Source organism: Electrophorus electricus, chromosome 14 (assembly GCF_013358815.1).
Source record: "Electrophorus electricus isolate fEleEle1 chromosome 14, fEleEle1.pri, whole genome shotgun sequence".
Lineage (NCBI taxonomy): Eukaryota > Metazoa > Chordata > Actinopteri > Gymnotiformes > Gymnotidae > Electrophorus > Electrophorus electricus.
The window spans coordinates 4,000,427-4,027,815 of NC_049548.1; the positions used below are offsets into that span (position 1 = coordinate 4,000,427).

The 27,389-nt window shown below is 39.1% G+C and overlaps 4 protein-coding genes across 11 annotated transcripts; 2 read left to right on the forward strand and 2 right to left on the reverse strand.

Annotated features, from left to right (window-relative positions):
* Window position 1: 1 nt before the first annotated feature.
* Window positions 2–2,442, reverse strand: snf8 (SNF8 subunit of ESCRT-II). Its single transcript, XM_027006002.2, has 8 exons — window positions 1,970–2,442; window positions 1,709–1,759; window positions 1,438–1,576; window positions 1,185–1,289; window positions 954–1,026; window positions 548–689; window positions 386–460; window positions 2–291 (listed from the first exon to the last, which is right to left on the reverse strand). Exons 1-8 carry the CDS (start codon window positions 2,021–2,023, stop codon window positions 154–156), a joined length of 777 nt encoding a protein of 258 aa, XP_026861803.2. The 5' UTR covers window positions 2,024–2,442; the 3' UTR covers window positions 2–153.
* A 4,984-nt stretch (window positions 2,443–7,426) lies between these two features.
* On the forward strand, window positions 7,427–10,705 carry msl1b (MSL complex subunit 1b). 3 transcript variants are annotated; one of them, XM_035533871.1, is made up of 9 exons: window positions 7,427–7,508; window positions 8,083–8,849; window positions 9,002–9,198; window positions 9,288–9,589; window positions 9,745–9,809; window positions 9,933–10,000; window positions 10,127–10,254; window positions 10,383–10,455; window positions 10,595–10,705. In XM_035533871.1, the coding sequence occupies exons 2-9, from the start codon at window positions 8,190–8,192 to the stop codon at window positions 10,680–10,682; spliced, it is 1,581 nt and encodes a 526-aa protein (XP_035389764.1). In that variant the 5' UTR covers window positions 7,427–7,508; window positions 8,083–8,189; the 3' UTR covers window positions 10,683–10,705. The 3 variants fall into 3 exon arrangements, with proteins under 3 accessions (XP_035389764.1, XP_026861769.2, XP_026861771.2); XM_027005968.2 differs by having other exon boundaries at window positions 7,446–7,616; XM_027005970.2 differs by lacking the exon at window positions 10,383–10,455 and having other exon boundaries at window positions 7,446–7,616.
* A 1,782-nt stretch (window positions 10,706–12,487) lies between these two features.
* Window positions 12,488–15,417, reverse strand: chmp2a (charged multivesicular body protein 2A). The gene is made up of 6 exons (XM_035533396.1): window positions 15,255–15,417; window positions 14,487–14,654; window positions 14,214–14,393; window positions 13,740–13,870; window positions 13,566–13,627; window positions 12,488–13,465 (listed from the first exon to the last, which is right to left on the reverse strand). The coding sequence occupies exons 2-6, from the start codon at window positions 14,652–14,654 to the stop codon at window positions 13,344–13,346; spliced, it is 663 nt and encodes a 220-aa protein (XP_035389289.1). The 5' UTR covers window positions 15,255–15,417; the 3' UTR covers window positions 12,488–13,343.
* Window positions 15,418–16,017: 600 nt separating this feature from the next.
* Window positions 16,018–27,304, forward strand: fbrs (fibrosin). 6 transcript variants are annotated; one of them, XM_027005993.2, is made up of 20 exons: window positions 16,018–16,417; window positions 17,103–17,219; window positions 17,657–18,285; window positions 18,522–18,704; window positions 18,994–19,026; window positions 19,148–19,177; window positions 19,294–19,342; window positions 20,208–20,556; window positions 20,656–20,864; window positions 21,000–21,277; window positions 21,430–21,471; window positions 21,689–21,784; window positions 22,321–22,404; window positions 22,552–22,590; window positions 22,712–22,783; window positions 22,969–23,131; window positions 23,545–23,622; window positions 23,892–23,975; window positions 24,069–24,285; window positions 24,426–27,304. In XM_027005993.2, exons 3-20 carry the CDS (start codon window positions 17,986–17,988, stop codon window positions 25,987–25,989), a joined length of 3,870 nt encoding a protein of 1,289 aa, XP_026861794.2. In that variant the 5' UTR covers window positions 16,018–16,417; window positions 17,103–17,219; window positions 17,657–17,985; the 3' UTR covers window positions 25,990–27,304. The 6 variants fall into 6 exon arrangements, with proteins under 6 accessions (XP_026861794.2, XP_026861793.2, XP_026861796.2 ...); XM_027005992.2 differs by lacking the exon at window positions 17,103–17,219; XM_027005995.2 differs by lacking the exon at window positions 17,103–17,219 and having other exon boundaries at window positions 22,969–23,125.
* Window positions 27,305–27,389: the final 85 nt, after the last annotated feature.

Consider the following 27,389-nt stretch of genomic DNA (forward strand, 5'->3'; position numbering starts at 1 on the left):
CTACAGAAAATAAATGCTTTTATTATTTCAATACACTTTCATTTGACTTTTATGTATTAAGACATGATTTCAGCACTTGCATTCCTAACATTCAACCTAGTTGAAAATTTTACTGTCACTGACATCTTAGTGTACACCAAATTATTCCTCTCATCAAGGTGTCATTTGATTGGCCTCCTCAGGTGTGACATCACGAGAGGAGAGTTCAGAAAAGAGAGCAGGCAGCCAGTACTGTGGCTCGCCTGCAGCTTGTAAATCCAGCCATGCTAGACCCTCTTTCAGCAGATGATCCTGAGAATATTAAGAACACATGGCACATATTTAGAGTGTGCCTGACACGTCCTATAAAACCAAAAGACTGCGTCTTATATGTATACACACTTACAAGCACATGGCAAGCCCGTTCTTTCTCCCACTTGAGGCTCTCCCTGATCTCGCTTACCGTTACGTAGCCCTTTTTCTGGAAGAGAAGTATAATATTTATATCAGTTCGACAACAGTGAGTCCTAAGGGTTTAACCGATGTCTTCATTTTCAACACTGATTACCTCAGCCAGCTGAAGAACTACAGTGTGATCCATGTTGAGCTCTGCTGGAACTGACTGGACCAAGTAAGAGCCTCCGACAGGAATCACTCCAAAGCCATTCCCCATTGCCTTGAGTTTTTTGATGGCCCGTATTAAGTCATCCCTGGTGGTAAAACACCATCAGGTCATGGGAGTCGAGTACAGAACTGGCAGAAATTAAGGGTGATCACAGCTGAGTACTGACAGAAGACTTTAATAAACATTTTAAATATATTTTTCACTATTTTCTGCCAGTTTAGTTACAGCCAACTGTCAGTGTAGTAGTAACTGTCTATTGTATTAAGTACCACCATTTGAATGAACCTATTTTTACCAAGTGCATACTATATAAGGAGGGAGCAAAACTCTTAAGCGCAAAGGCACTCACTGGCTCACATCCTGGGCAAACTTCCCTCTTCCCTTTAATACACGCTGATGAAGTTCATCCAGCGTAATGAGTCCTATTGACAGTGAAAGTTGTTCATAATCATTTTGTAGGAGTATTCCTGCACTTTTCTTCAGATTTTTATTGAGAGTTCATGAGAAAATGTTTCAGAAATTTCTTTTAAAATTCCTATTAATATGTGCTGAGAGACAAGAGGATCTAAATTAAATTTACCTCCATTTCTATGTTTTAGAGCTAGACAGACTTCAATTATCTGCACACCAAGCTCATAATAGAAGTCTCCAACTCCAAGCATCTCGGACCAAAACCCTTTTCCAGCTGTTTGTGAAAAAAAAAATCAAGTAATAAGGTTTACACACATTAGTGACTTTTACTTGCACTATTTAAATAGCAACAGACATGCTTTCTGTTTGACAGCATGTTTAAGCGGCAGCTTTGAACAGTGAGCTCCGAGGGGACTACTTACATGCTAGTGGATCTACTCCTATTGTGGCACACATTTCTTGAAACTGTACCCGGAATTGTGAACTCTTCCGAATCTCTTGTTTATGTTTGCTGGCAAACTCTTCCAAATGAGTTTTGAACGTTTCTAACTGTTTAGACATCTACAAAGAAAAAAGTCATAATATTATGTACACTCAGGCTTTATTCAGCCCCCTTATAAACACCGTTTGTTGGTTAATTTGAATATTAACACTTCCAAGAGATGGTAGAACAGCAAATTGCTTTTCTCTTACCTGTACGATTTGATCTTCAGCCAGGACTGTACCCCTTTCTTTGTACTTGGCCTATAACAACGAACAGAAAAAATAAATAAATAAAAATAATTAATAAATAATATATATATATATATATATATATATATATATATATATATATATATATATATATAAAATCCCACACACATACATACATACATATACAAATACATACACATCAAATTGTCATGTAGGCATTAACAGATAAAGAGATCGCTTGAAAAATAATCTGAAAAATACCTCTGCGAGTTTCTTTTTTGCAATTGCCCCTGCACCAACGCCTCTTCTGTGCATGTTGACTGTCGTACTTCCAAATAGCTGACCAAATCTTACCTCCTCCTTTGCCGATTTCGGCTTAAACTATCGATTTTTGACAGTTCAGTAAAGAGTTTCTAGGCCTGCTTTTGTGCCGTAAATAAGATAACTTCATTTACTAGATGACAAACATTAAGTTTATTTTCGAGTTCTCAGGGCCCGGAGGTAACGTTAGCTCACTGCCAGCTAACGAGTCAGTTACTAAACAAAATAAATAACGTCAACATTGTGAATAAAACGAGAACTGAACTCTCTGTGCTAAAGCGAGTACTGTAGATGACTGAATCCTCTTCGAATTAAAAATGAAAAGGGTTTTTGTAACTTTAATTGGTGTTATTTTAATATTCTTTTAGGCACACCGTTTTTGACAATCAAGGAAGAAGGAATGCCTCTCCTACTTCTTCTTCTTCTTCTCCTTCTTCTTTGAGGACTTTATGGTAGAATGAAATGCTGCCATCTACTGGTATTATCAAGTCATATCTTTAAAGTATGGACGCTCCTCTATGAATCTCGTGGGGGAAATAAAACTACAGGATTACTTGGACCTAGTTATAGTCACACCATTTTCAGGCAACTGACAAAACATCTGTGGTACAATCTGGGTACTTCCCTTTTTATGTTACGTGTCTGAGGACAATCTGAGCCAAGTTAGAATGACCTGTTTTCTAATGAAAAAACAGCATGGTTTGTTTGTGTACATTTTTTCCTCAAAGTAAAGAATACATATATGTTTAAGAAAAATAAAGGAGAAACAAGGAAATGAAACTATGAATTTATACCACACTGGTGAATTATTATGGATTCTTTATTACATGCATTTGTACCAATGAAAATAATGCATCTCTATTTAATTTTCAAATATTCAATTTTATTCAACAGCTGTAGTAATGAGGATAATATACATACAGTATAGACTACTTCTCTACTTGGCTGTAAAGCAACACACACACACACACACACACACACACACACACACACACACAAAAGATTTCGACGTGGAAATATGCTTTTATTAAAATTATGTGGATAATATATACTTCACAGAAAGGGCCATGTCAGGTGAAGGGAGGAAGAAATTATCCCCACACTGCTCTCGACTCATTCACGATGTAAGCGCCATGTCTTACTGAACACTAACGACTTCTGTGGAGGAGGGTGGAGAATGACTTTAGAAGTTGTTTTTAATTTAATTTACATTTTTGGATATTTGTGAGAGGTAAGGTGCACAATTACATAAATTATGTCACAACAGCACTCACTTGGATTTGTGAATCCACATGTTCATACCCTTCTTTATATCATTGATTTCTTCACCTTCTGGATCCTCCACCATTATGATTGGTCTGTATCAATGTATATTAAAGTTATTATTTTTCTGTTTATATAACTTACAAAATATTAAAATTATAGTTACAGAATAACCCCCAAGCATATCCTCACACATACCTGCTCTTTTTCTCTCTCTGATTTAGCAGAAAGTTCACAAAGTTCTTCTGTACCAATGAGTCCATTATTTTACTGATATCACTTGCAATAGTTGATTCAGCATAGCGACGTTCCAGGCGTTGGTTGTCATCTGCTGATCTATTAGTGTTAAAATTGTGATAGTGAAATATAATTTTTTAAAAAAACAACAACAACATTCTGAGACATGAGTTATATACATAAGAAAAAAAGAATAAACGTGTTTGTATTGTGTTGAAGGAGAGGTTAAACAGAGTAAAATAATAATAATAAGCAAACATTGTGCCTTGCCTGCTGTCAATCGATCTCGCACCGATTGTCATTATGCCTCCCAAGCAAAGGAAAATGAGTGCAATGAGTTCTGTCTTCATCTTTAACAATCTGACATTCAGATCAAAATGATGCATTAAGACAGATTAGCTATAGTACATCAAATGCAATCATTTCACTGTCAAATATTTTTCATATTTATACTGACAAAGTTAAATTCTATCATGGAGGTTTTGGAGGAAGATGTATTAAGGGTTACCTTGTCCAACTCTTGTGCTGTAGCAATGACGGTTTAAAGGGGTTGTCCATGTTACAATGAACCACAGTGGCCTTTTATACATTACTAATACATAACTTCTGAAAAAAATAACTTAGTTCCACATCATTAAAGGAAGGATTTATATGAATTATATACTGTTGTAAATATTGATAAGATCACATATCTATGCTCAGTCTAAACCTGAACTGATAATAGAAGTCTTTTTGCTTTTGTCAAGGAAAATGTAGTCATTTAACCTATTTCAACAGGTGAAAATGTCATTAAGCTGTTTGTGTGACGTAAAGCTCATAAGGCAATGAATGTGTTGCAGAGCTTATCTAGTTAATGACTCAACTCAAGAAAACATATAGCCTATTTGTAAGTCAATTTAGGAAGCAGAATGTTTGTGCATTACCCCCCCAATATTTTAATTATTGCTCTTGCTTCTGACTCAGTAGGCTGTTTCAAACAAGACCACTGGTCTGGGTTATTGGCCTCTATGATTTTAGAAAAGACCTTCGCCTAATCCTGGAAAAGTGATTACCACCACTACTGTTCTACAAATTTTGGTTTTGACTTGAACTTGTTCTGACAGCTCAATCTTAATCATGATCTAGGCCTCTGAGTGTGGGCCTGGGGGTATTCCAGAAAGCGGGTTTAGCAACTAACTTGGATCTCTTAACTCAGTTTGTGGAAACTCAGTTGCAAAAGCCATGCTCAGAATAAACATAGGTTAGGTAACAAATGCTGTGAAGCTCACCTGCTATCTAGAAGGTTTACTGGACATAAACCAGAGTTAATCATCAGAACACCGGTCGAATATGCAGCGCTATTTAAATCTAGAGGATTAAATTAATGTTGCTACTCATATTATTGATTTATTTAAACATTTTTTATGAATATCTTCACTAATATAGCTAGCTAGCTACTATTTTAAGACAAATTAATCTTTTGAATGTTCTTTACCATGATGTAGACCACAGGATCGTGGATTCGCAATAGGGTACTTTATTGTAGGCATCGGTATTCTATTTTTTACTGTTTTCCCCCACTTTAATATTTTATCAGAGGATGACAAATCAACTGTCTGTCCTTTTTGGTGTTGTAGGTTGGTGTTTTCAAAAAGTAGTCTATGTAGCTTACTTAGCATAAATGTGTAAAGTCAATTAAATATCCATACATTTTTAAGTAGTTACACATCTTTAAATATATAAGTGGCTGTGTCAGTTTCACAATAAGAATCTCATATTTCAATCTCATATTTCTTATAGCCTTATAACTCCCTATAACTGCTCCTTCAGTAGTAAATGTATGTAAATAGAAATCATACCAATAATGTGCAGGTAATGACAAAACATTTCACTTTCTTCCAGTGCAAAGCTTTATTTCACAATATTGCTTTTCTTCACTATCAATAACTCAGGGCAACAAAAATTAGAACTTTTTCTTTGTTTGCAAAAGTAAAATAGGTAGCCCTTTTTACACTGAATTCAAATTTGTATTTAAAACTCTTCTATCACCTATGGTTTTAAAGTGATGGGGCAATATGGTGTTCATAAATAAAGCTCTCTCTCTCTATATATATAGATACACATACACACACACACACATGCACACGCGCATTTTGTTTGCGCAGCTGATGAAGGAAAATGTTCTGTTTCTCTGGAAACTGTGCGCATTACTGCAACTTTGTATCTCTCTCTGTCTCCATATATATCTCCTTACATTACATTTACATTAAAATATGTACTTCTAAAAAGTACAATGAATGATTTTTGACTATATTTGGACTCACAAACACCCCTCTTCAGTGTCCAGCAGTAGTCTAAACTACCAACATAGGTGGGATCCTCTTTTATACATAATTACTTATGAGTATACAGGAACAAAAAAACATATGCTTATTATTCAGTGTGCAAAAATACATAATAAACATCTTTTTCGCAGGAAGCAACATCATGATTGACCAGTGTACTAAGCAATACATGTTTTAGTACTAATAGTCATCAATAGCCTAATAATAGTTGCTTGTGTGTTGATACATTGTAGGCTACAACAAACATGCACAATGACTTCATGTAATGGTCCGATAAACCCTACCAAGTGGTTTTATGTGGTTTCCTTCATGGAGACAGAAGGAACTCCTGCCTGCTGTCTTTTATGACACCACTTGCTGACCCTGCTACAGTCTCACCCGCTGTAGGACTAGAGCTAGGTTCAAGACAGAAACGTAGGCTAGGCCTACAAGCAAGGACAGTTTCCAGAGCCTGAATGGACAATCAGAACCAACACTGAAAAGGCATCAGACTTTAGTGTGGCTTGTTTGATACTACACCCTGCCACACCACATAATAACCTAGAGGAAGAACTACAACCGTGGCACAGATGGTAAAGTCCTTAAAAGACACCACTGGCATAACATTTCTTCTTACTATATGTTCAAAAGCATCACCTTCCTGCATGTATAGATCAATAAGACAGCAATTACTTGACATTACTGAAATTAAAATTTTAAAACATTTGCAAAAGGTCTGTAAAAATCATGTATAACCCCAAATGTATGTACTATTATGAACACACAGTTGTGGCTCCTTTGTTACATAACATTTTTCATATATGCTGCCTTTCATGCATTTACGACTTTGGACACGTGTATCTTATGTTATGTAACATCATGTAAGATACTCAATCATCATATGGAAAACCTGTGGAAATTATCCTACTTCCTACAATCTAAAAGAGAATCTCGACTACAAGATTACCTCTATATAACTACAGAAATTAAGTAGCTATGTGTAAAAAAATCTTATCATTTTGAATTAAGATAAAACATTTTGCAACATTTACTTAACTGGTGAGATGTTAACGCTGTTTAATTACTCTTGGATTACATACGATATAAACAGAAAATCATCACAATTAATCCAACTTAAAAGTCTGCATACATAACGTTAATTTCGAATTGCAACAGAGTGCAATAAGAAATTAGTTTGTTAATCGTTATTGTTGATTGTTATAATTGTTAAACCCACCCACATTCCCCAAAGCATCACAGCACTAAGAGGACTACTAAACGTTGGAGTTTAACACTGAAATCATCACACTATTTAGACGACCATAATGCTACGATGTTTTTGGGAAACGGGTTCCTGATCTGCCTTAATTAAGCAAACGGTAAGGTCCAGTCGTGGCCAAAATCGAGAACATACATTGTAACAAAATTGAATTCGTTCATAACTTGCGTTCTAATGATAACGACTCAGTAAATTTAATAAAACATTTCTATTTTTTTCCTTCTGCAGAAATCTGGCCAGCGACATTTTTCAAACTTCTTGTTAAGACCAGCCAGCCACCTACCAAATTGTGTAAACGCGTCTTAAATCTACGCATGCGCAGTGTCTGCTTTTAAATCGCACGTATGCTCAACATGGTGCTGAGGATAACGCCTGAAAATGGGGGATACTAATAAAAGTAAAGTATATCATTATATATTTCGTTTTCGCGGCTGATGAGCGCATCGCCTGTAATGCAACGAGAAAATTCGATGCCAGACTTAAGTGAGCGCACTTCATGCAGACGGTATGATTAAAACCTTGAGATGAAAAGTGCTTGTTATTGTTTTACCTCTCCTCGTTTTGCTAGCTGGCTAAACAAGCTAGCCCCATAACCGGCATTGCGGATCAAAATGGAGGCGAGTGCTGAGTGGCTACGTGTGGCAGCTAGAGAAGTGCTGAATTGGTCCTGAAGCAGAATATGACACAGATTTCCTTAACACGTTTTGGGAGTCTGTTGATTCTTATGCCAATGAATAAATATGCAGGGTATCAAGTAGCTATGTAGCTAGCTAGCTAAGTTAGCAATGTAATTAGCTAGTGTTAGCTAGCTTGCAATGAGATATTAGGGGGTATAATGAAATATTCGCAACTTTGTCCCTATAACGGTCAGTCAAAATCTGGCGGGCTGATTTGCAGTGTTGATTATTTTACCTGTTTGTACTTATCTCACTGGATAAGTCCAAATTATTATTATTTTTTTCTGTTCACAGGTTAGGAAGACAGTCCGATGCTTTAACGTGTTTTCACTAACTGTAACATTATAAGCTGACATGGACAACTATGGTTTATTTTGTAGCGTTAGCTTACTGTTTTCGCCATGAGTATGCGTTCCGAATCCATCTCTAAGGTGGGACTGCGCTCAGAATCAAACAATTTTCACCTGTCAAAAAGAAGCTTAGGGCACATTAGCCCCCCCCAAGATTCATTCACTTTTGGCAAAGAAACGCACGACTCTCTTGGCATCACTCTTAACAACTCTGGACATCACTTCATTAAATCAAGAAACCTGGACAAAAATCTCGTTGGGAAAGCTACTCGGCGTTTACTGCCGGGAGGACAGAACAAAGCAGTAGCTGCTGCTTCTGGATCCAGCTCTGAGAGCGCAGACACACTTGCATCTCAACGTAAACAAATGGGGGGCGAAGGAACCCCTGTTAAAAGTAAAACTCCACTTGGACAGACCAACACTATTGATAACAAGGCAGAGTTTGTTTCAATGAATTCACACAACTCCAGAGATTCTGGAGGGGAAGAAAGCACAAAAGGGTTGGAAACTATGAGGCCTCACAGTGTGGCATCTCATGAACACACGGAGGATAAACGAAAGAACATTAGGAAAACCTCTGGACATCCCAATTCACAAGCCAGTTGTCTTCGACAACTCCTCTTACTTCAGCTGAACTTGATAGAGCAACAGCAGCAACAGCTGCAGGCTAAGGACAAGGAAATAGATGAACTAAAAGCAGACAGAGACACGGTATGTGAAGTGGTTTTAAATTACATGGGAGCTAGCAGAGTTTTATTGGTTACACATTTGCCTGAGGATTGTGGCTTTCTGTCCCTATCAGTTAAGTAGTTATGAAAAAAATATTCTTTAAAGTGGCCTCTGTTTTACACATCTTCACACAGCTTCTTGCACGGATTGAGCGGATGGAACGGCGTTTACAGTTGATGAGTAAGGAACCACGTGACAAGCGTCTCTTTCAGCCATTAGAACGTTGGGTCCCGGACACAGATGACTTTTGGGATTCAGATGTAGGAGAGAGCCCACAGACCCCAACACCTAAATCCTCTGTATTTAGTCGAGGCAGCAAAGTGCAAAAGAGGTAACGGATGCAGACAAGTCTGAGGTATGGCACGTTTCAGTCACTTTCAGTACTTGTTTAATTTTTGCTATTAATCTTTTGCTGGTTAGGAAATTTGGCTTTGTGGATTCCAAAATACAGAGGTCACAAGGAAAGGCTTCTAGGTTAACCCCTCAGAAATCAGACACTGGAGGAGCCTCACCATGCCAAAGGGACCTACGAAACAAGGAGACCCCTGAAAAGACCGGGAGGTCATCCAGTCAGATGGAAACCCTCTCGGAGGGAGAGGACAGCTGTGAAAATGATGACTTTCCATATATGACGACAACTGAAATGTACTTATGCTGCTGGCACCAGCCTCCTGTCTCTCCACTACGAGAGCAATCGCCCAAGAAAGAGGAGGATGTTGCCAGTGAGTGCTTTAAGTACATGGATTTTGTTTAAAATGATTAAGAGCATGCTGATATGTCACTTAAATAATATATATATATATATATATATATATATATATATATATATATATATATATTCACATATATTAAAAATATATTTATATATTTTGTTTAGTCCCATCCTGGAGAGAAAACCGCATAGAGCCTTTGAGAGAGGAAGATGTTTTTGAAATCTCTGAGGTAAGATCATGTCTTAATTGGTACATTTTCTCTACTTTGTTACTTTACGTGTCTACTCATTTTACATTACAGTTCCAAAAAACATGTAGTACAAAGCAATACCTGCTTTTTCTCCGCCGTCAGAATCTTGAGGATGGTGTCTTCCTGAAACGACATTCAAAGCTAGAGCTGGATGAAAAAAGACGGAAAAGGTAAGAGTGGGGCTACTTTTTGATTAATTCTGTTAAGATTCCAGTGTTATCATTAGACAAATTTATTTGAACCTGGATATTCTTTCTGTATACCACTGGTTAAATGGTCTGTTTATCTCACTGTAGATGGGACATTCAAAGGATTCGGGAACAGCGTATGCTCCAAAGGCTGCAGCAGCGCATGGAGAAGAGAAAGATGAATATTCAGGAGAGTGAACCAGAGATATCCTCCTTTTACCCTGATATTGATGATGGTATGTTTTCTACATTAGTTCATTCAAGCTTTTGATTAGTTTTGGCACAAATAATATGTAACAAAAAACATGGACTTCATCCTCGCAAAGATATGACAGGTTTGTGATTCAACTAATTTTCCCCTCAGTGGAGTCAGTTGTCATTACACCCTTTCTACCTGTTGTGGCCTTTGGCCGGCCTTTGCCCAAGCTGACTCCACAGTGAGTACCTCATATTATTAAAATAAAATGACTATTGGTTGGAGTTCATAACACTCTTCAAACATTTGGGTGTGTTATCCCCATCATTTTGGCATTTAGATTTTTCTTTTTCTTTTCTGTCTCCTCCACTCGCCCACAGGAACTTTGAGCTGCCATGGCTTGATGAAAGAAGTCGTTGTCGCATAGAGAATCAGAAAAAAACTCCTCACAGGACCTGCCGGAAATAAGACATTGAATAAGTCATTGAATTTGATCGGCTATCCATGTTGAATGCTGCAGAGGGAGATGGCCCTGGTTTAAATTTACAGGGGACTTGATAAACTTTGCGGAATTGTGCAGCTGTGTGTGTGTGTGGTTTTACAATTAAACTGTAATTAGACTCCCATGTGACAATAAGAAAATTAGTGTTGCAGATTTATTTATATTGTTAACTGTTAGGACAAACCCATGCCCTGTGGGGTTTTTTGTAAAAATGTCTAGCGTTGAGCCTGGATTGTATTCTGTATAAAGTAGTCTTGGTCCTGCTCTGTCTATTTTTACATAAATTATGAAAGCACTGGTTTAAGTAACACCTTCACATGCAGAACCTAGTGGCTGTGGAGGAGCTGATGCATATTTTGGCTGTTGCCCCTCAGTGGTCATGTCTCATGCACAGTGGATATTTGAGTGACGAGCTGTACTTAACCAATATCTACATACACTCTGCAGGTATAGTGGAGAGTGAACCAAGAATACTCTGAGAATCCAAGTGGTTTAAGACTTAATCTTTCTTTTTTTCAGTTTTAGAATGCATGGCTGTCTTGATTTGATTAGACATCTTTCTTATTTGTAAGCACAATAGAAATTCCATTAAAAATGTTAACCTCACAAAGCTGTACATTCTAAGTTGTTTTATAGCATATATATATATATATATATATATATATATATATAAAAGGTAGTTCTTATTTGTAGGCTTGTACAGGTCTGCATGTCTAGAGTTGCTTGACAAGGCATGCAAGTGGACTGAGAGGATGTCTAATAATCTGTTCACACAACATGAATGACCTCCCATCATTCTGGTTCATAATTCTTGTCCAAGGTTATCTGACTGTGTAGTTTGATATTGTCTATTATAACAGCCCAAAATCTCATGTCAGTTAAGTCATGATCTATTACATGCCTCACACAATGTAACTTCAAAACAAATCATCATTCGCTGCATGATCATGCACTGCAGTAACCTGAAACCTGGTTTTATTTTGATATAAATTTGTTTTGTCACAACACATCTTTTCCCCTCCTCCTGAATGTGTAAAATATTTTGTGTCTAGCTATACATTGCCTGTAGAATGTATATAAGGGAAATTGTTATTTTTTTATTATTTAATGTTTGACATATCTGTTCAATATAGAAATATTGGTAGGGTGTTGGCAAAGTTACTGAAGAAGATTGTTTAGAAAAAGTATAGAAATTGTTTTTAATAGATTTTGATTTTGTCCTCTTTGGCATTAGATTTTGTTCTTTTGCTTTTATGAATATACCATGAAATCTTTTGCTGGACAATTAAAATATTCAGCTCATGCTGTATTTTTGTATAAAGCTCGAGCTACTGCTATGTGATTTATGGAATGTTACTTTTATGGAAGTATATCAAAAGTTTTAATTAAGTACTTTAAGTAACCAACAAAGATTATATGCTTGGTTATATGCCACTGGTAAACCAGGTTTTAAAAGTGCTGAAATGAGTAATTCCCAAATGCGAGAACAATTTAGAAGAACAACTGTTAACATCTTTTGAACCTTGATGTTTGTTATCCTGAACCCTTGTCGTATGGCTTGTTCAAACTAACTTGCAAGAATGCCAGTATACCTACGTTCCCCTATGAAGTAGTTCCCCTACTTAATTAGCTGACCATTTTAGAACACTGGCTTTCTGAGCACTGTAGCTTTCTTACAGCCAAACTCACAAGTGTTCGATTTCATTCCTGTACTTAGTTAAAAGCATTCAGCAATTGCATTCAGTACAGGAATGTCACATTTTAACTCTGCTAATTGTGAAAAATGTTTATTGAGGAAAAGAACAAGGCAAAATACATCCCCATTTACTTTTAGATAAATACTATAATACAGCAATATCCATAAATTTTGTCTGAACCCTTTTACCAAGTAAAATGTACTTAACTGGGAGAATCTAGTGAAGAATGATTATCTGTAGATATGTAATGGGCCACTATACTGTGATGGTGAGTAAAGAACAATTTAGGAAAGTATAAGAAGCATTTTCTAATCATGACCTGGTACCAGTACATTTTTAAGCACTGCAATATATAAACCACCATCCTTAAAAGACTTACAAATCTGTAATAAAACCATGATATTAATGTGACATAGTATAGAGGAGAAATAGTTGAGGTAACTTAATACATACAGATTTTAAGATTGTAGTAACTCATTTTGCACTAATATAAAAGACCATTTTCTTTCCCACGAACATTTATTTGAGTAGACTGATGGCAGAAAGCATGTCCTTTTAAAGGTAGTACTACTTAGTGTTTATTCCTGTCACCAATTTCCAGCAAGGTACCTTGGCTATAGACTTTTTATCCAGTAAAAGCTTTCATTATTAAAATAAGATCTGTGTGGCATGAATGTCCTGGAAACCATTGGAAAATCTTTGTTTGAAGCATTTGTTTGATAGAATATCATACTGCACATTTCCAATAGAAAAAATGAAAAAGAAAACACATTCACATAAGAGTGCCTTATATTAAAACAAACAGACTGCATCCAAATCTTGCAGTGATCCTCCATCTTCTGCTTTAATGACTTAACATTTCAGTGAAGTGTTAGAAAGCTTTATGCACTTATTTCTGTACTAAAGCCTCAACCAAAAGTCCTGTTTGATTCAGTCTCTCCTGAGATTATTCAGTCTTTCTTCCAGGTCAGCATCTGCATCTGCCAGAGTAGCTTGCGGTTCAGCTTTCTTCCCAGCGGCAACTGAAAGGCTCCCACCAGTAGACGGCAGATCTGTTTGAAAACATGTCCAGATATAGAAAAATAGATATAAATGTAATGGTATTATATGGTTGCCTTTATTAAAATTGCAGTGCAAAAATAAATAACATACTTGATAGCTCATCTGAAAGATTAAGGCCCAACTCATCTAGCACCTGGGAAACCACAGCATCACTACAAAAATAGAAATAAAAGAAGTGAATATAAAGACAATATAGCAGTCACATATTCCCATTTCAGTCAAAGAATGACTCTTCTTCTAAAATGTTCTAAAACATAATCCTACCTCTCCTCTTCATCATCCTCATCTCCCATTGCATCATCAATTGCATCATTCATCATCTCTTCCTTCATATCCATAATTTCACTTTGGCGCTCAAACTCCATCATGATCTTCTGAATTTGTGGCAATTTCAACTGTGCACAGGGTGAATACATTGTCATTGAATACTGGGACTCCTAGGCTATTGTCCAACCCACATGATCATATTGTGTAACTTGTGTGCATGTGATTAATATAGGTCTTGATGAGCATTGTTCAAAACACACTCTGCAACCTCACCACCTTGTTGGATATTTTATTAGGGTTAATATATATATATATATATATATATATATATATATATATTTTTTTTTTTTTTTTACACACATACACACACACACATATATAAATATATGCAAACATTTTATACACACACACACACACACACACACACACACATACATAATAAACTACAGGTTGTATATTAGGTCAACTGACCTGTCTGTTCATTGTGGCCATGGCTTTTGTGACTCCCTTCATAGCTTGTGCCATGCTGTTGTTTGACTTGAGGGTTTGGATTTTGAGACTGACTGCTTGAATGTTGGCTCTCATCATTATGAATTTTTTTACATATCGCCTTGTGCGAACCAAGTCTTTGGCCATTATCTTAACTGCATCCTGTAACAAAAATCAAAACATTATAATTAGTCCTATGCATATATTATATACACACACACACATATATATATATATTAACATGACCCCACTTACCATCTGTCCCTGTTTGGCCATTTTCTTTATGTCAGCTATGATTTTCTTTTCTTGTTGTTCCAGTCTCTGGCGCTCCCTGTCTAGATCTCTCATGGCTCTATTCAGGGCTCGCTGGTTCTGTCTCAGCATCTCCTCTGGGGTCTTCCTCCGCCCAAATAAAAACTCCATCTAATAACGAGCCAGAATGCATTCTATTGTGTTACTGTAACTGACAAGAAACTTTTCTAGTACATGTCGAAACGCGAATGAAAACACTTAATCTTATACTGGCTACAACATGCCTAGTGTCATAATATGACAAACAAGGCCATCGAGTGACTTATATAAGAGAACGCTCTACTGTCATCTTCCTGAATTAAGATTATCATATTATTAACTACATAATTTACTCAATCTGTAATTGATAATCTCACAGTATTAGCAAATAACGTAGATAAAAGAAGCTGCTAGCGGGCAGTTCAGTAACGGACGCTCTGAGTTGGACCTATGTACTCTTTGGAGGACAGCGTCACGTACACTATTGTCAGAGTACTGATTTACAATACTTTGAATATTACAGTTAGATTGTCCTTCACATCATTTCATATAATATAAAATTTCACTTATTAGATATTTGCCAGACAACGGCTTTTACAGGAATTAAAACTGACGAGCAAATATCTAGCTAACTACCTAGCTAGCGTTAGCTAGGTAACGTAAACTGATAGGTTAGCTAGCAAAACTGATAGCTAACAAAACTCAGGACAACGTATGACTTTTAAAAGTTACCTTAATTTTTTTCTTTCGTCGGTAATGTCTATGAATCAAGTGGGACTTTTTTTGTTTGTTTTCAGAAGAAAGAATCAGTGACGCTTTTCCCTTCTATTACTATTTCGAGTTCGTGGATTTATTCGTTTGTTTTCCTTATAACACTTCCGCATATCAATACTTCCTATGGAAAGATCATACGTCATAGGATGTACGTATGATTAAAAAAACAGTTACATGTTTAGATTGGATGACAAATTCTGGGTTAGGATCATTACAAAGAGCTGTTGTCATTGTTATTTAAGATAAATTACCCCAATATTTAATTATAGATACAAATTAGCCGTGTGCATACATTTGAAACTTGCTTATATAACAAAGCGAAACAAAACGTTTTGTGGTGTGCTGATACGCCTGCAGCTAATTCTTAAAGAGTTCTGTAACAATTTATAATTTTGCGTGTGTATAATTATTGTAGTATTACGATACAATTTTTATTTAGAGTAATATATTGCCATTAAAATGCATTCTGCACCGATACAGAACAGATAATCAGTATACAATTACATAGTAAGTAAATTTTCTACATATTCCTTAGTCATATATTAACGTATATAAATTGTGGAATTTTTAGCAAGTGCAAAAAACATGAACATTAATAACTGCTGCGCCGAATAACTTTGCACTTTCATAGAAGAACGAAGAGTAAATTTAACCAACAGGCGGCAGTACTGCCGTATCATTAGGTATAACACAGCTGTCCGTGAATCATAGAGGAAAAAAATCGACTGAAGCACACAATGCAGTTTCACTGTAGGGTTATCCACCCAGGGTTCACGTATTGCCAGCTTTTCAAATAACATGAAAATATATTTGTACATCTGCTTTTGACGATCGGGGTTAATCATAACATTTTACAAATTAATTTAAAGTGTGTTCTTGAGATAATATAGATTGCGGCGGCGAGAACGGAGAAATAATTCAACTTTACACGACTCAGTGGATTGCACGGTGGGCCGCGGAAGGAGGTGCCCGGCCTACTTTACGGGGGCTTGGCCGACGCTCCTGTCGATGTAAATCAAGCTCGAGGCCTCGGGGCCTGCGATAGTGTCGTCAAATGGAGACCGGACGAAACGAGCAGAAGCCAGCAGAGAATGATCAGACACATCGGCAAGTTTCGAGTGGTGGGTGCGATCGGAATAACATCTTATGTCACTACTTATGTGAGCCTATACGTAAGGTTGTTTTCATGTTTTACAGACGGTTAGCTGTTGAGGGATCGAGTAAAGATAACTAGTTCATCCCTTTGCTCTGATGAATTCACCTTTTCTCTTTTACTCGTCAAAAGAATGCTAACGTTAGCATAGTTAGCTACCTAAGGTTACTATAATCGTGTTTTGCATTTAAAAAACTGGTCTAATGTGCTTATTGTGCTTGATCGATTTTAATGATTTGGTGGGGTTTCTGTATTAGCTAGGTAGCTAGCGTTTATCGGTAGCTAAGGCAGTAATCGTAGTGTCATCGAAGCTTAGGCAAATTCATTATAGCTAGCTAACCTAGCTATTGCTAGCTAACGTATATTTTTTTAGCTGGTTAGCAAACAGCTTAAGATAGCATAAGATAGTGTAGTTAGCAAATAGCAAGTTAAAGTGTATTGCTGTCCAGCTGGTTTTGTATATAGTTAGCGAGATGTGTATAAAAGATGAAAACGGAGCAGTTTTTTGAATCGTCTGTTTTTCCTAATTTCCTGTGGATAAGGTTTAGTAGATTACGATTGCCTTCTCAAGAAAGATGTTTATATTGAGTGGTACCACTAACGACAGTTAGCAAGCTAGCAATATGATAATTACCTTGCCGTCATTTCTGTAGGTAGCTAGCTTGCTGGGCCAGTTAACCTAGCTAGCTAGCAGGCAGTCGTCACCAGACGGAAAAACTGCTCAGCTTATTTTGGGGATGTCTTTTGGTCGTTCTGTTGCCCGTTGCCAGGTTTGTATTAGAGTTAAAAATAAATACTTATAACCTTATAATTTTCACAAAATATATAAAAATCCGATATCCATTTTGGTAGCTAACCTAGACCGTAGCTGTCAATTAATTTAGCCACCTTGCTAACGAACCATTAACTAACTTGGTTTAAATTAATGTTACTTCAGATGAGAACTATTGCAACTACCACATCATACTGTTGTATGGTTTAATAATCTGATGTGAGTGTAGCTTTTTTTGAATAGTCTCATATTGGTTTTTGTTTGACCCCCACAGTTTTATATTATGTTCATGCATTAGTGTTTTCCACTTTCAATACATTTTACCCCGCTGTAAGCTTTATTAGTGAATCAGCCACTGCGTTTTTTTCTGCTGTAAACGTACAGGCTATATATACACTGATTATTGGTAACGTCATGGATTTTTTTCCCTCCTAGTTGAAACTGACAATGTCTTGACACGGAGACAATAACGTGGAAGGGACTATCCTAAAGCATACAACAGAGGTTTTTTTTCTTTCTTTTCTTTTTTTAAATGGAAAACAGACCCACAGAGGAACAGACATGACTTTCAATGGACAAAAGTGTGCTGATGCCATGCGGTCTTCAATGGACACAAAGCTGTAGGCAGGAATATTACCTCCAACTTAATCTTGGATACCTACGTTGGTCCAGGTGGTGTTGGTTTTCCTCAGTAAAAGTAAGGCCCTTCCACAGACAAAGGTGTTGGTGCCTTTTGTACAGACTTTGGTGCAATACGCTTTGACATGGACGGTCCGAGTCGAAGTGGGGGGTTAAGACAGAGCCGTCGCTCCCGTTCTCAGCGTGACAGAGAGCGGCGCAGACGAAGAGCAGACCTCAGACCCTCTTCACCTTCCTCAGCCTCAGATCAGGAGCTTTGCAGAGGAGACTCTCTCCTTGGTGCAAGTGGTGGAGAATGTCGACCCGTCTTTACTGGTGCCAGGCACCGTCCTCCTCGCCGGAGGAAGCGAGAATCAGTTTCTTGCGAAGAAGACATTATCGATGGATTTGCTATAGCCAGCTTCATAAGCTTGGAGGCATTGGAGGTATGTGTAGTTGCTTATTTGTTTGTAAATTATTTTGTTACTATGTTGTTACATATGTGCTTTACACAATAGAGATGTATGAATTGTGTATATAAAACTATACTCTGTCTTTTGGATGATTTATTTCATGGAAATATTCCATGCAGCCTAGATTTTTGCAGTAAAACTTTAATTTATGGCAAACCAATTTGAGTAACATCATAACGCTTGTGCATTGCTGTATGTGTGTCTAATAGATGGACTGTTCTTTGAAGCCGCCAGAGCGAGCTGGTATGTTGGTGGGGAGAGGGAGCAAAAGGAAGAGGGGTCTGGATGAGAATGGAGGGCCTCTCACAGAGCCTGAGGAAGGAGCTCCTGCTACTTACACCACCAGCAATGGGGAGAAGCACAAGAACGACAAGAGAAAGAGAGACTCTAAGGTGGGGTGCAGGACAAGAAAGAAAGGAAGAAAGGAGAACATTTTTATTATCCCGTGTTAACATTGGCATTCCATTTTAGTGTTTATTGAACCTTTTTTTTTAATTTCTCCGTATTTAAATAGTTTGATTGCGATTACTCATTTAGAAAGCACATTCACGTGTTGTATGTCAGGACCAGCAACTTTTGGATATCCATGTATAACAAAACAAATGTGGCCCCTTGTGTGCTTCTGGTTGCTTAATAACACTGCAGACAGAAGTATTGAATCTGAATCTTAATGTCTTACAGGTCTCTGGAAATCTCATGGAGACAGGATACATTGTAAGTGTGTGTGTACACCGCATATGCAAATGTTTGGTATACTGTTGTTTATACTTGAGTATCTTAATGTCTCTGTGCATATTGTCATTGTTCATTTTTCTTCTCGTTACTTTGTATTCAGTGTGACACAGAAAGTGAATCTGGAGATAAGGTGGGTGGGTTTCCCTTATATTGACAACCTTGTGCTGTTAACTGATTGTTCTTTTCTTCTATATTTTTGATTATGAATGTTTGTAATGAATGTTGTTTTTCTTACCTCAAACCCAGGCCTCTGATAACGATATGGAGCCTACATTCATCGTTAGCACTAGAGAAGGTATGTATCTTGCATTGTCACCAAGTCCAAGTGCAAATGTAAGCAAATGGTTTTGCAAGCAGATGCCACTGGACAACACTGCAATATGCAACATAAATGTCAGTTCCAAACTACGGTACTGCTTAAGTAATGCAGCTTCACCACTACTCCAGAAGTCAGCAGCATAAACAGGTCAGCTAGGTGGTTAGTTACCACTAACAGAAATCTGATCACTTTTTTCTATGTTCACAAAGTTAAACATTATCGCAGCAAAAAAAGAAGTGGTTAGTTTTACAGAGCATGACCTTGAATCCAGTTGTTTAATTGTAATGGCTACCTTAGGGTATTCCTAAAGTATGTGTTACAGTTGTGATTTGATGTGCAAAGTTCACACTGATAAATAATAACAAATAATGTTATGATATTTCTTTTGTTTAACAAATAATAATTAAAATCTTTACATTCTCAGGATTGCATCAAATTCAAATTATATAATTGTTAAATACTAAATAGGTAGTGTTTATAGAATCATTCACTTCAATTCTTTCACCACTTTACAGTGTATTCTATGCACTAAAAACCATACAACCTTTTTGTTTGTTTGTTTGTTTTTTTGCTTAAATAACTGTTTTCTCTGTGCTAATAAATTAGGGAAATATTGAATCCATCAGTTCAAAATTGCAACTGCAAGACCAAATTAATTTGTAGCCTTCTAGTCTAGCTTATCTTTGAAACTTTCCATAAATTATTCCAAACTGTATCCATGGGAATGTCTTGACATAATATCTCTGCAATAGTTCTTTGATAGGTCATGTTATCATTTAGCTTGTTGGTAAAACAGAGATTACATGAGACATGAAATTCAAAGGCTGTTTCATTTTCCCAGCTGTGGGCCCCAACCAAGTGAGTGTGGCCTCTACTGTGAGCAACGGCTGCACCCTTTTACCTTCGAATAATGGGCCGCCACGTCTGTCGGTGACACCCCGAGTCTCTGGTTTGGAGCGCAGTCAGGAGAAGAGTCTAGAGCTGCCTTACCCTGAAGCCACCTCTACCTCGTCCTCTCTCCCCTGCCTCCTGCCCCGTTCTCCCACCTCTGCCTCCACCTCGCTGCCCGAGCAGCAGAATGGAGATGCTGGCCCACACCACCGCCATGACTGCAGCCCCCCACGGCACAAGCATAAGCCCTTCCTCTCATTCCCTGGTCGTTCACAACCAGTGTACAGCATGGGGAACAGGTCAGTAGAGTTCGGTGTCAGGCTAACCAGTGTCCTCTAATAAAAGTACCAACCTTGTACCAGGATGGACCAAACATTTTCCTCTTTGGTTTTTGTCAGGAGCAGTACTTCAGTCAAGCCTCCGTCTTCATCCTCCTCCTCCTCATCGATTCGACCACCTACGCCCTCAAATAGCGTGTCGGCTGGCCGAGGCCCGTCTGCAGGAGGTGTGCTTCGGCCCTCCTCTCGACCCAGCCCTGGTACCCTCTTCACCCCTTCTCCTCTCCCTCCGCCACCTCCGCTCCTGCAGTCATCCCCTCGCTCTGCGGGTACATTTACCTATACTACTCTGCATTCCACTGTACTTTATACAGTTGCCCTACTTCACTGTTGTATAGCCGTGTAGCAATCTGTGCACAGTGTTTCCATAAAACAGTTCTCTGATGCTTCTCTGCCGCTTACAGATCAGGACCTACTCCGCCAGGAAATGAACTCGCGCTTCCTGGCCTCCCAGGGAGCAGAGCGGGAGGGCAGAGCTTCTGCGAGCAGCACTGGAGTCAGCACTACTTCCGCCTCAGGAGGCCCCTCTGCTTCCACATCTAGCTCTGGGACCTCCAGCAGGTCCACACAGGCCCAGGCCTCCATCCCTATGGCCTATCAGTTCCATCACCACAACCATCAGCATCAGCACACCCACACCCACCAACACTTCCTGCACCCACCTGCTGCAGCAACCCCTATGGTGAGAAGGTCGCATATGCTTACCTGTGACTTTCTATTTTTGTAATTCACCACTGCTAATTCTGGTCCAGAGAAATAGAATTTTTCTTTAGTTATGCTGATAGCGGTGGTGCTACATTATCATGGTTTGTGTGTGTATATTTTCTCTTCTAGTTTGAGAAGTATCCAGGCAAGATGGATCTGTTTCGACACTCAGTAAGCTTTATGCTTTTGAGCATCATATCTGCAGTGAATGTAACAGTGTGACTAGACACAAAACAAATATCACTGGGCTAAAATAGAAACCCACATCGTATGATGACCAAACTCAACTCGGTGACATGCTATTGTACGCTCATTTTTGTGTCAGTAACTAGATATGCCGGAGTTCTGCTTCTGAGGTGACTTTGCTCTCGTATTGTTTTGTGTTAAGTTTTTCCCTCAGTACCCACCACCTGTGCCTGGAATCCAGTCTGTACTCCCCCCCACTGGACCATTTAGTTCCCTGCAAGGAGCTTTTCAGCCCAAGGTGAGGAATCCTACACTACTGTTTGTATTTGTGTATAACAGGTGACTTGTCAGCAGTACGTCACATGGTATAAAATAGCTGACTAGTAGTGTTGTGTAATAGTATTCTCTCTCTTGTCATGTTATTACAATGGCATGTATTCCCTTCTATTAATTTGAACATATTTTGATTAGTTTTACAAATTTTAATAGTGGTTGACCAATGTTTTTTTTTTTTTTTTTTTTCAAGGGATGATGTGAATTTTTAGAGTGCTGTGGCCAGTGACCAATCAGCACAGATCATTTTAAGAAATCATAGTAGCCTAATGCTAAAATGATGACACTCATGCATATTAATTTGCCTTACATTTAATGAACTGCTACTGACATTAGACATTATCTTTCTCCTAATTTCTTACTTGACAATGAAAACCTAAAAAAGAAGAATAATATGTTGATACATCGACCTGCCAGTATATCAGTTGACCACTATATGTTAATGCATGCTGTTAGATGTACGTGTACCTGTAATGGGTTACAATGTCCTGTGATTGACAGCTTGTTGCCCTCCAGGGTACTGCTCCAGAGATGACTGCTCGTCTGGGAGTTGTACCTTCCCACTTGCAGCCTAAGGATCCCAGGGTAAAGAGATATAAATAATGAATTTGTATGGTTGTTTTAAAGCTTGTGTTCTTCAATATTACTGGTGTGTGTATATCTCATTTGTAGAAAGCTAAAACTTCAACATTAGATTATATATAGTTCTCATGTTTTCTTGGGTGTCCACAGATATCAGACCCATTTGGACCGTCACTGAAAGTCAGTAATGTAAGTACTTCTACTTCTAATGTAAGTAACAAAGTAACCTCTTTTCATTCTTTAATTTTTGGCTACTGTCATTTTTAATAAGTACTATCCACTCAATTTTGACTTTATTCCAATGCTGCAGAAGCCTGGAAAGTGGTGTGCTATGCATGTGCGTGTGGCCTGGATGATTTTGAGACATCAGGAGAAAGTTAAGGTTTGCCAGTTTATTTTCCCATTCCCGGCTGATCATTTGCCTAATGTATTTGCCTAACAAATGCCTATGGTTATTTTTTTTGCAATTTGTGGCAATGATATTAAATAAATAACCTTTAGTATTAATTGACCTTTGATATTGGATATAATTTTTTATCTTCCTATCTATGCTTTAACCTTTGCCAGCTGATGCAGGCAGATCCTCAAAAGCTGGACTTCCGTAATGACCTGTTGCCACGTCTACCTGGGCCTGGTGGCATCGGAGGAATTGGGGGCATAGGAGGACTTGGAGGGCCTTTGCCTCCAACCCACGACCTCACGAGACCTGGGAGCCTCTTTACAGGTGCAGGTACATGCTTTCCTCTTTTACGTTCCTGTTCCTGTATTTGTGCATTGGATGGTGGTTTGTTTGTGTCTTTCTTGTTTGTTTGTGAGATTTTTGTGTTTTTTCAATGAAACTTTTAAAATGTTTTACATAAATCCCTGTCACAAGTAGTAACTAACCTGTTGTTATTAGGTATGACAGAAGCGATAAATTGGACTGTATGGACAGGCAAAATACAGATAGATTCCTTGACGTGGGACTTAACTCTAAAGTAATCTCATATGTTTCATGCCCAAGCAGCATTAAGCGCTGTATTATCTTATGTGTCGTTTAAAATACTTGGAGAGGACCTAAGACATTAAAATACAGAAGAAAAAAAAAAACTCAACACTCAATGGTACCCTATTAAAGGGTGTTAAATGAGTATTTCTTCTCAGGTGGAGTCAATCCGTCCTCCACTCCCTTCATCCCTCCACCAACGCCCCATTCTTTCCTCACCCCAGCACCACATCTGGGTAAGAGAATGGACCAGTGAGCTCAGTATGAGCCTAGCTGTAGCCTAGTCTAGTTTTCAGAATGTCATAATTCAAGAAGAGTGGTTGAGTTCTTGGAAGTTGACGAGTGGTATCAAACACATTAAAACTGGATGATAGATGCATTTATCATGGCAAGCAGCTTAAATTGGTCCTTCGTGGTGTACTTTTTGTTTAGTTGCCTTTACATTTGTACACAAGACTTGTTTGACTTTTGTAATTAATGCTAACGTCTGAAATCTTTGTTCTAGATCCGTATGGCCGCTCACCCCCTTTCACACCTCTGGGAGCTCTGGGTTCAGGTGCCTTTGGGGGACTTGGGAGCCCCTCACTGGGTAAGTCAAAAGATTAATTATGCTTGGTTAAAGTTGGTTGACTATATACTGATTACATTTAATAATACGTTTTGTTCATTTTGTTTGTCTTAGCTGCCAGTTCTGTTTTTGGACATAAGGCAGAATCATCTGCAAATACAGTGGGAGGATTAGGTAACCCGCATGATCCATGGAATCGTCTGCATGTCGCCCCTCCTTCTTTCCCCTCAGGGCCCTCTTGGGCCAAAGGACTAGAGAAGAGGGATGAGAGAGACAGGGGTAAGGATATTGAGAGAAGAGAACTGACCCACATAAAAGATGAAAAGGACAGGTATGACACAACTTTAGCTTACTTTTTTATACTGTATACATAAGTGTGCCTAGATTAAAATAAATGTATGCCTTTTTAAAATTTGTACACGTGTGTACTCACAATTGTCTACTTGCCTCTTTTCACATGACTCCTTATAGGGATAGTCTACTGTATGGCCGTCAGCCTGTGCGAATGTCCCCCAGCACCCCATCGCTTAAGCATCGCAGCAGCACCCCTAGTTTCCATGTGAATGGCCTGGGTCCCTTGAGTGGGGGTCAGTCTGATGGACAAAGCAGGGAGCGTGACCGTGAAAGGGAAAGAGAGCGAGAGGCAGAGAAGAGACAGCATTCACTTTCAGGCTCCAGGACAGCAGTGGCAGCCTCCTCAGCACCAGATCGACCTCGTTCGTCAACTTCATCTGTTCTTGCAACCCCTCCTCCGAGTGCCCCATCAGCACCCTCCCCTCTGGACCTGTTTTCCAGACAGCCACATGCTCTCAGCTCAGAACCCTCTCACCCATCCCAAAGAGAGAGCAGTGGACCAGCCTCTTCCTCCTCCTCTATCAGTTTACTTCCAAACAAGAAGCCTGATCGGACCACGACTCCGGTTTCTAAGCCACCCACGGGTCTCCCTACTGGGCAGCTTCATGCCCCAGTGAAGGTCAAAGAGGAGAGAAAAGAAGAGCCTGAACCTGTGCCTATCTCTTTACCACATCCAGCTGTACCGCCTCATAGCTTTGAGAGGCCCAACAGTCACCACACTCACCATCCTTCAACCCCTTCTTCAACCCTTTCGTTGACTCCCACATCTGGAGTGCCTCTTCCCCCTCCCACCCCACATCACCTCTCTCTCCTGGATCGCTCACGAGCAGCTGCCATTGAGGCTTATCTGGGTGGAGCCGGGGGCTCGCCCGGACTGGTTCCAGCGGATCGGTTTTCAGCCCATCCACACACACCGCCTCAGAGCCACACGCAGGCCCCACACAGCTTCCCCTGGGACCCCTGGAGAGAGCTCGCCGCCCAGCAGCAGCAGCAGCAGCAACGTCGAGAGGTCTTGGCCTTGCGGCCAGATCCCCATCTTGCGCTTCGCTCTGACCCGCACTTGTCCCGCCTTCTTCAGCATCAGCACGCGCGATACCTAGAAGCAGAGAGAGTGGCGGCAGTAGCGGCGGCAGTGGCAGCTAGTCCCCATCACCCACCTGCACCTACCTCTACGTCTACTGCTTCGTCCTCGGCGACCCGACCAGAATTTGGATTGATGTCTCATCCCTTTGATCGCCCTCATCAGGTCGGTGCTCCTGGTGGCGGGTTGCTGGATGAGGAGCAGCGTGCCCAGATACTGCGGGAGGACTTTGAGAGGGCGCGGTACTTTGGCATGCATCCACACCTTTCAACGCCTCACCTGCCTAGTCCGTCTCATGCAGCCCACCTTGAGCAGCTGCACGCAGGCTTGCTGTCTCACTCTCAGCTTCATCCTCCTGGTGCATCTGCACCTTCATCGCATCACCCAAGCCTCTATTCTCGCTTGGGCCCCTTGCATTCTCATGTTCCCAATGGAATTCTCACCAAGACACCCAGTCTGGTTGGGCCATTGTCAGTCGGTGCGCCTCCTCCGCTAATTCCCTCTGTCACTAGGGCCTCCACCCCACCTCGTACTTCCAGACTTGGTGGGGCTGGAGATTTGACCCTGTACAGCACACACAAGGATGGCGAATCCAGATAGTAGTAGGAAAGTCTAGAATAGGTGAGGAATTTACTGCTCTTGAACTGCTCTTCGTACAAATGGAAGTTTGTGCGGGAAGCTCAACTTGCTGAAGCTAAAATAATTGTACACAAGTGTTAAGATGACCTGAGTGGAGGGCAGAGAGACTTCATAGGGCTGCTCAGTATATTTATCCACTGTGGTTATATTGGTGCAATTTAAGGTACTCTTGTTTTTTCCTTCTCCTGTGCTTTTTGATTTATATTTAGGGTTTTGTTTCTCAAAGAGGCCTGTGGATGTTTAGAGACTAATGGATATGTACTGTTATATGAACAGATGTTTGTAGAAGCCTTGTGGGGCCATCTCCAGGCTGATGGCTCCAGAATTGTATGCAGAGATGAAGTTTCATTTTAACACGCTGGTTACATATCTATTTCCCTCTATGAACTCATGGCTGTAAAAACAAGCCTGCTATAGAGATTGAGATCTGCTTTTAGGATGTGAAAAGAGGAGTTGGAAGAACAGCTGAAGTAGTGCTTCTCTCATTGTTTAGTATGTACTTTGCCTGTAACTGGAGAAATAGCACTGTTGGGAAGTGAATTTAAAGAAACACATCTTCAGCTTTCTACTCTTAGTCAGCCCACAGTAAGTCAGAGGCACAGCTTCCATTACAATTAAAATGATCTGCAGATTTATTTTATTTTAATCTTTAAAAAAAAACTATTAACTGTACATCTTGTTTGATAATATTTTAAAATTTAAAAGGAAAAATCCATTCTTGTACACTCTGACTCAATACATGAGCTGGGGCAGAATACAGTAGACTAGTGATATTGCTTTTGTAATTATTATTGTTAACATTAATTACCTTATATAATAAACATATTCACTGTTTGTTATAATGTCATTGTTTCAGGTCTCACCAGTTGCACTCCCTTGTTAGAACAATGATTATTTTCATCTAGGAAACGGCACAGTCAATCTGCTTCAAGAAAGTAAGGATATAAAATGCCAGTGAACTGGGTTTGTAACCACCACAATGCCTGTTCCCCATGCTTTTGGTTGATGAATGTATGTGTAAATGTAGAGATTAATATGAAAATCCCCACATGGACAAACATCATCCACAAGACACACGGGGTGGGTAGGGGGTATTCACTGGACAAAGTGTGCTGGTTTTGTACTTGAGAACAGCAGGTTTGAAGGGACTCTTAACTTAAGTACAGGATATTCTGGGTTAATTATTTGAGCAAAAACAATTTTATACCTTTTAAATATGTTCCCCTTGAAAAGAAAGCAACAAAGATTAATTATTAAACAAATTGTTGGTTATTTACATGTGTCTTGGTGTATTGCCTCATTGTAGCCTACTCAAGAGTACCAAGTATTGCATAAAAATCACAAATTTCAGTTCATCTTAA

What these genes read in the sequence shown, in the direction of transcription:
- snf8 (XM_027006002.2), bottom strand. Translation starts at nt 2,023, where the DNA reads ATGCACAGAAGAGGCGTTGGTGCAGGGGCAATTGCAAAAAAGAAACTC. An exon ending in TTTGCCCAGGATGTGAGCCA is followed by an intron (nt 690 to 953) that starts GTGAGTGCCTTT and finishes TTTTACCACCAG; the next exon opens with GGATGACTTAATACGGGCCA. An exon ending in TAGTTCTTCAGCTGGCTGAG is followed by an intron (nt 461 to 547) that starts GTAATCAGTGTT and finishes CTTCTCTTCCAG; the next exon opens with AAAAAGGGCTACGTAACGGT.
- msl1b (XM_035533871.1), top strand. Translation starts at nt 8,190, where the DNA reads ATGAGTATGCGTTCCGAATCCATCTCTAAGGTGGGACTGCGCTCAGAA. An exon ending in ATGTTTTTGAAATCTCTGAG is followed by an intron (nt 9,810 to 9,932) that starts GTAAGATCATGT and finishes CTCCGCCGTCAG; the next exon opens with AATCTTGAGGATGGTGTCTT. An exon ending in TTGCCCAAGCTGACTCCACA is followed by an intron (nt 10,456 to 10,594) that starts GTGAGTACCTCA and finishes ACTCGCCCACAG; the next exon opens with GAACTTTGAGCTGCCATGGC.
- chmp2a (XM_035533396.1), bottom strand. Translation starts at nt 14,654, where the DNA reads ATGGAGTTTTTATTTGGGCGGAGGAAGACCCCAGAGGAGATGCTGAGA. An exon ending in TGGCCAAACAGGGACAGATG is followed by an intron (nt 14,394 to 14,486) that starts GTAAGTGGGGTC and finishes TTTTTGTTACAG; the next exon opens with GATGCAGTTAAGATAATGGC. An exon ending in TGGCCACAATGAACAGACAG is followed by an intron (nt 13,871 to 14,213) that starts GTCAGTTGACCT and finishes CCCTGTGCACAG; the next exon opens with TTGAAATTGCCACAAATTCA.
- fbrs (XM_027005993.2), top strand. Translation starts at nt 17,986, where the DNA reads ATGGACGGTCCGAGTCGAAGTGGGGGGTTAAGACAGAGCCGTCGCTCC. An exon ending in AGAGAAAGAGAGACTCTAAG is followed by an intron (nt 18,705 to 18,993) that starts GTGGGGTGCAGG and finishes AATGTCTTACAG; the next exon opens with GTCTCTGGAAATCTCATGGA. An exon ending in GTCATCCCCTCGCTCTGCGG is followed by an intron (nt 20,865 to 20,999) that starts GTACATTTACCT and finishes TGCCGCTTACAG; the next exon opens with ATCAGGACCTACTCCGCCAG.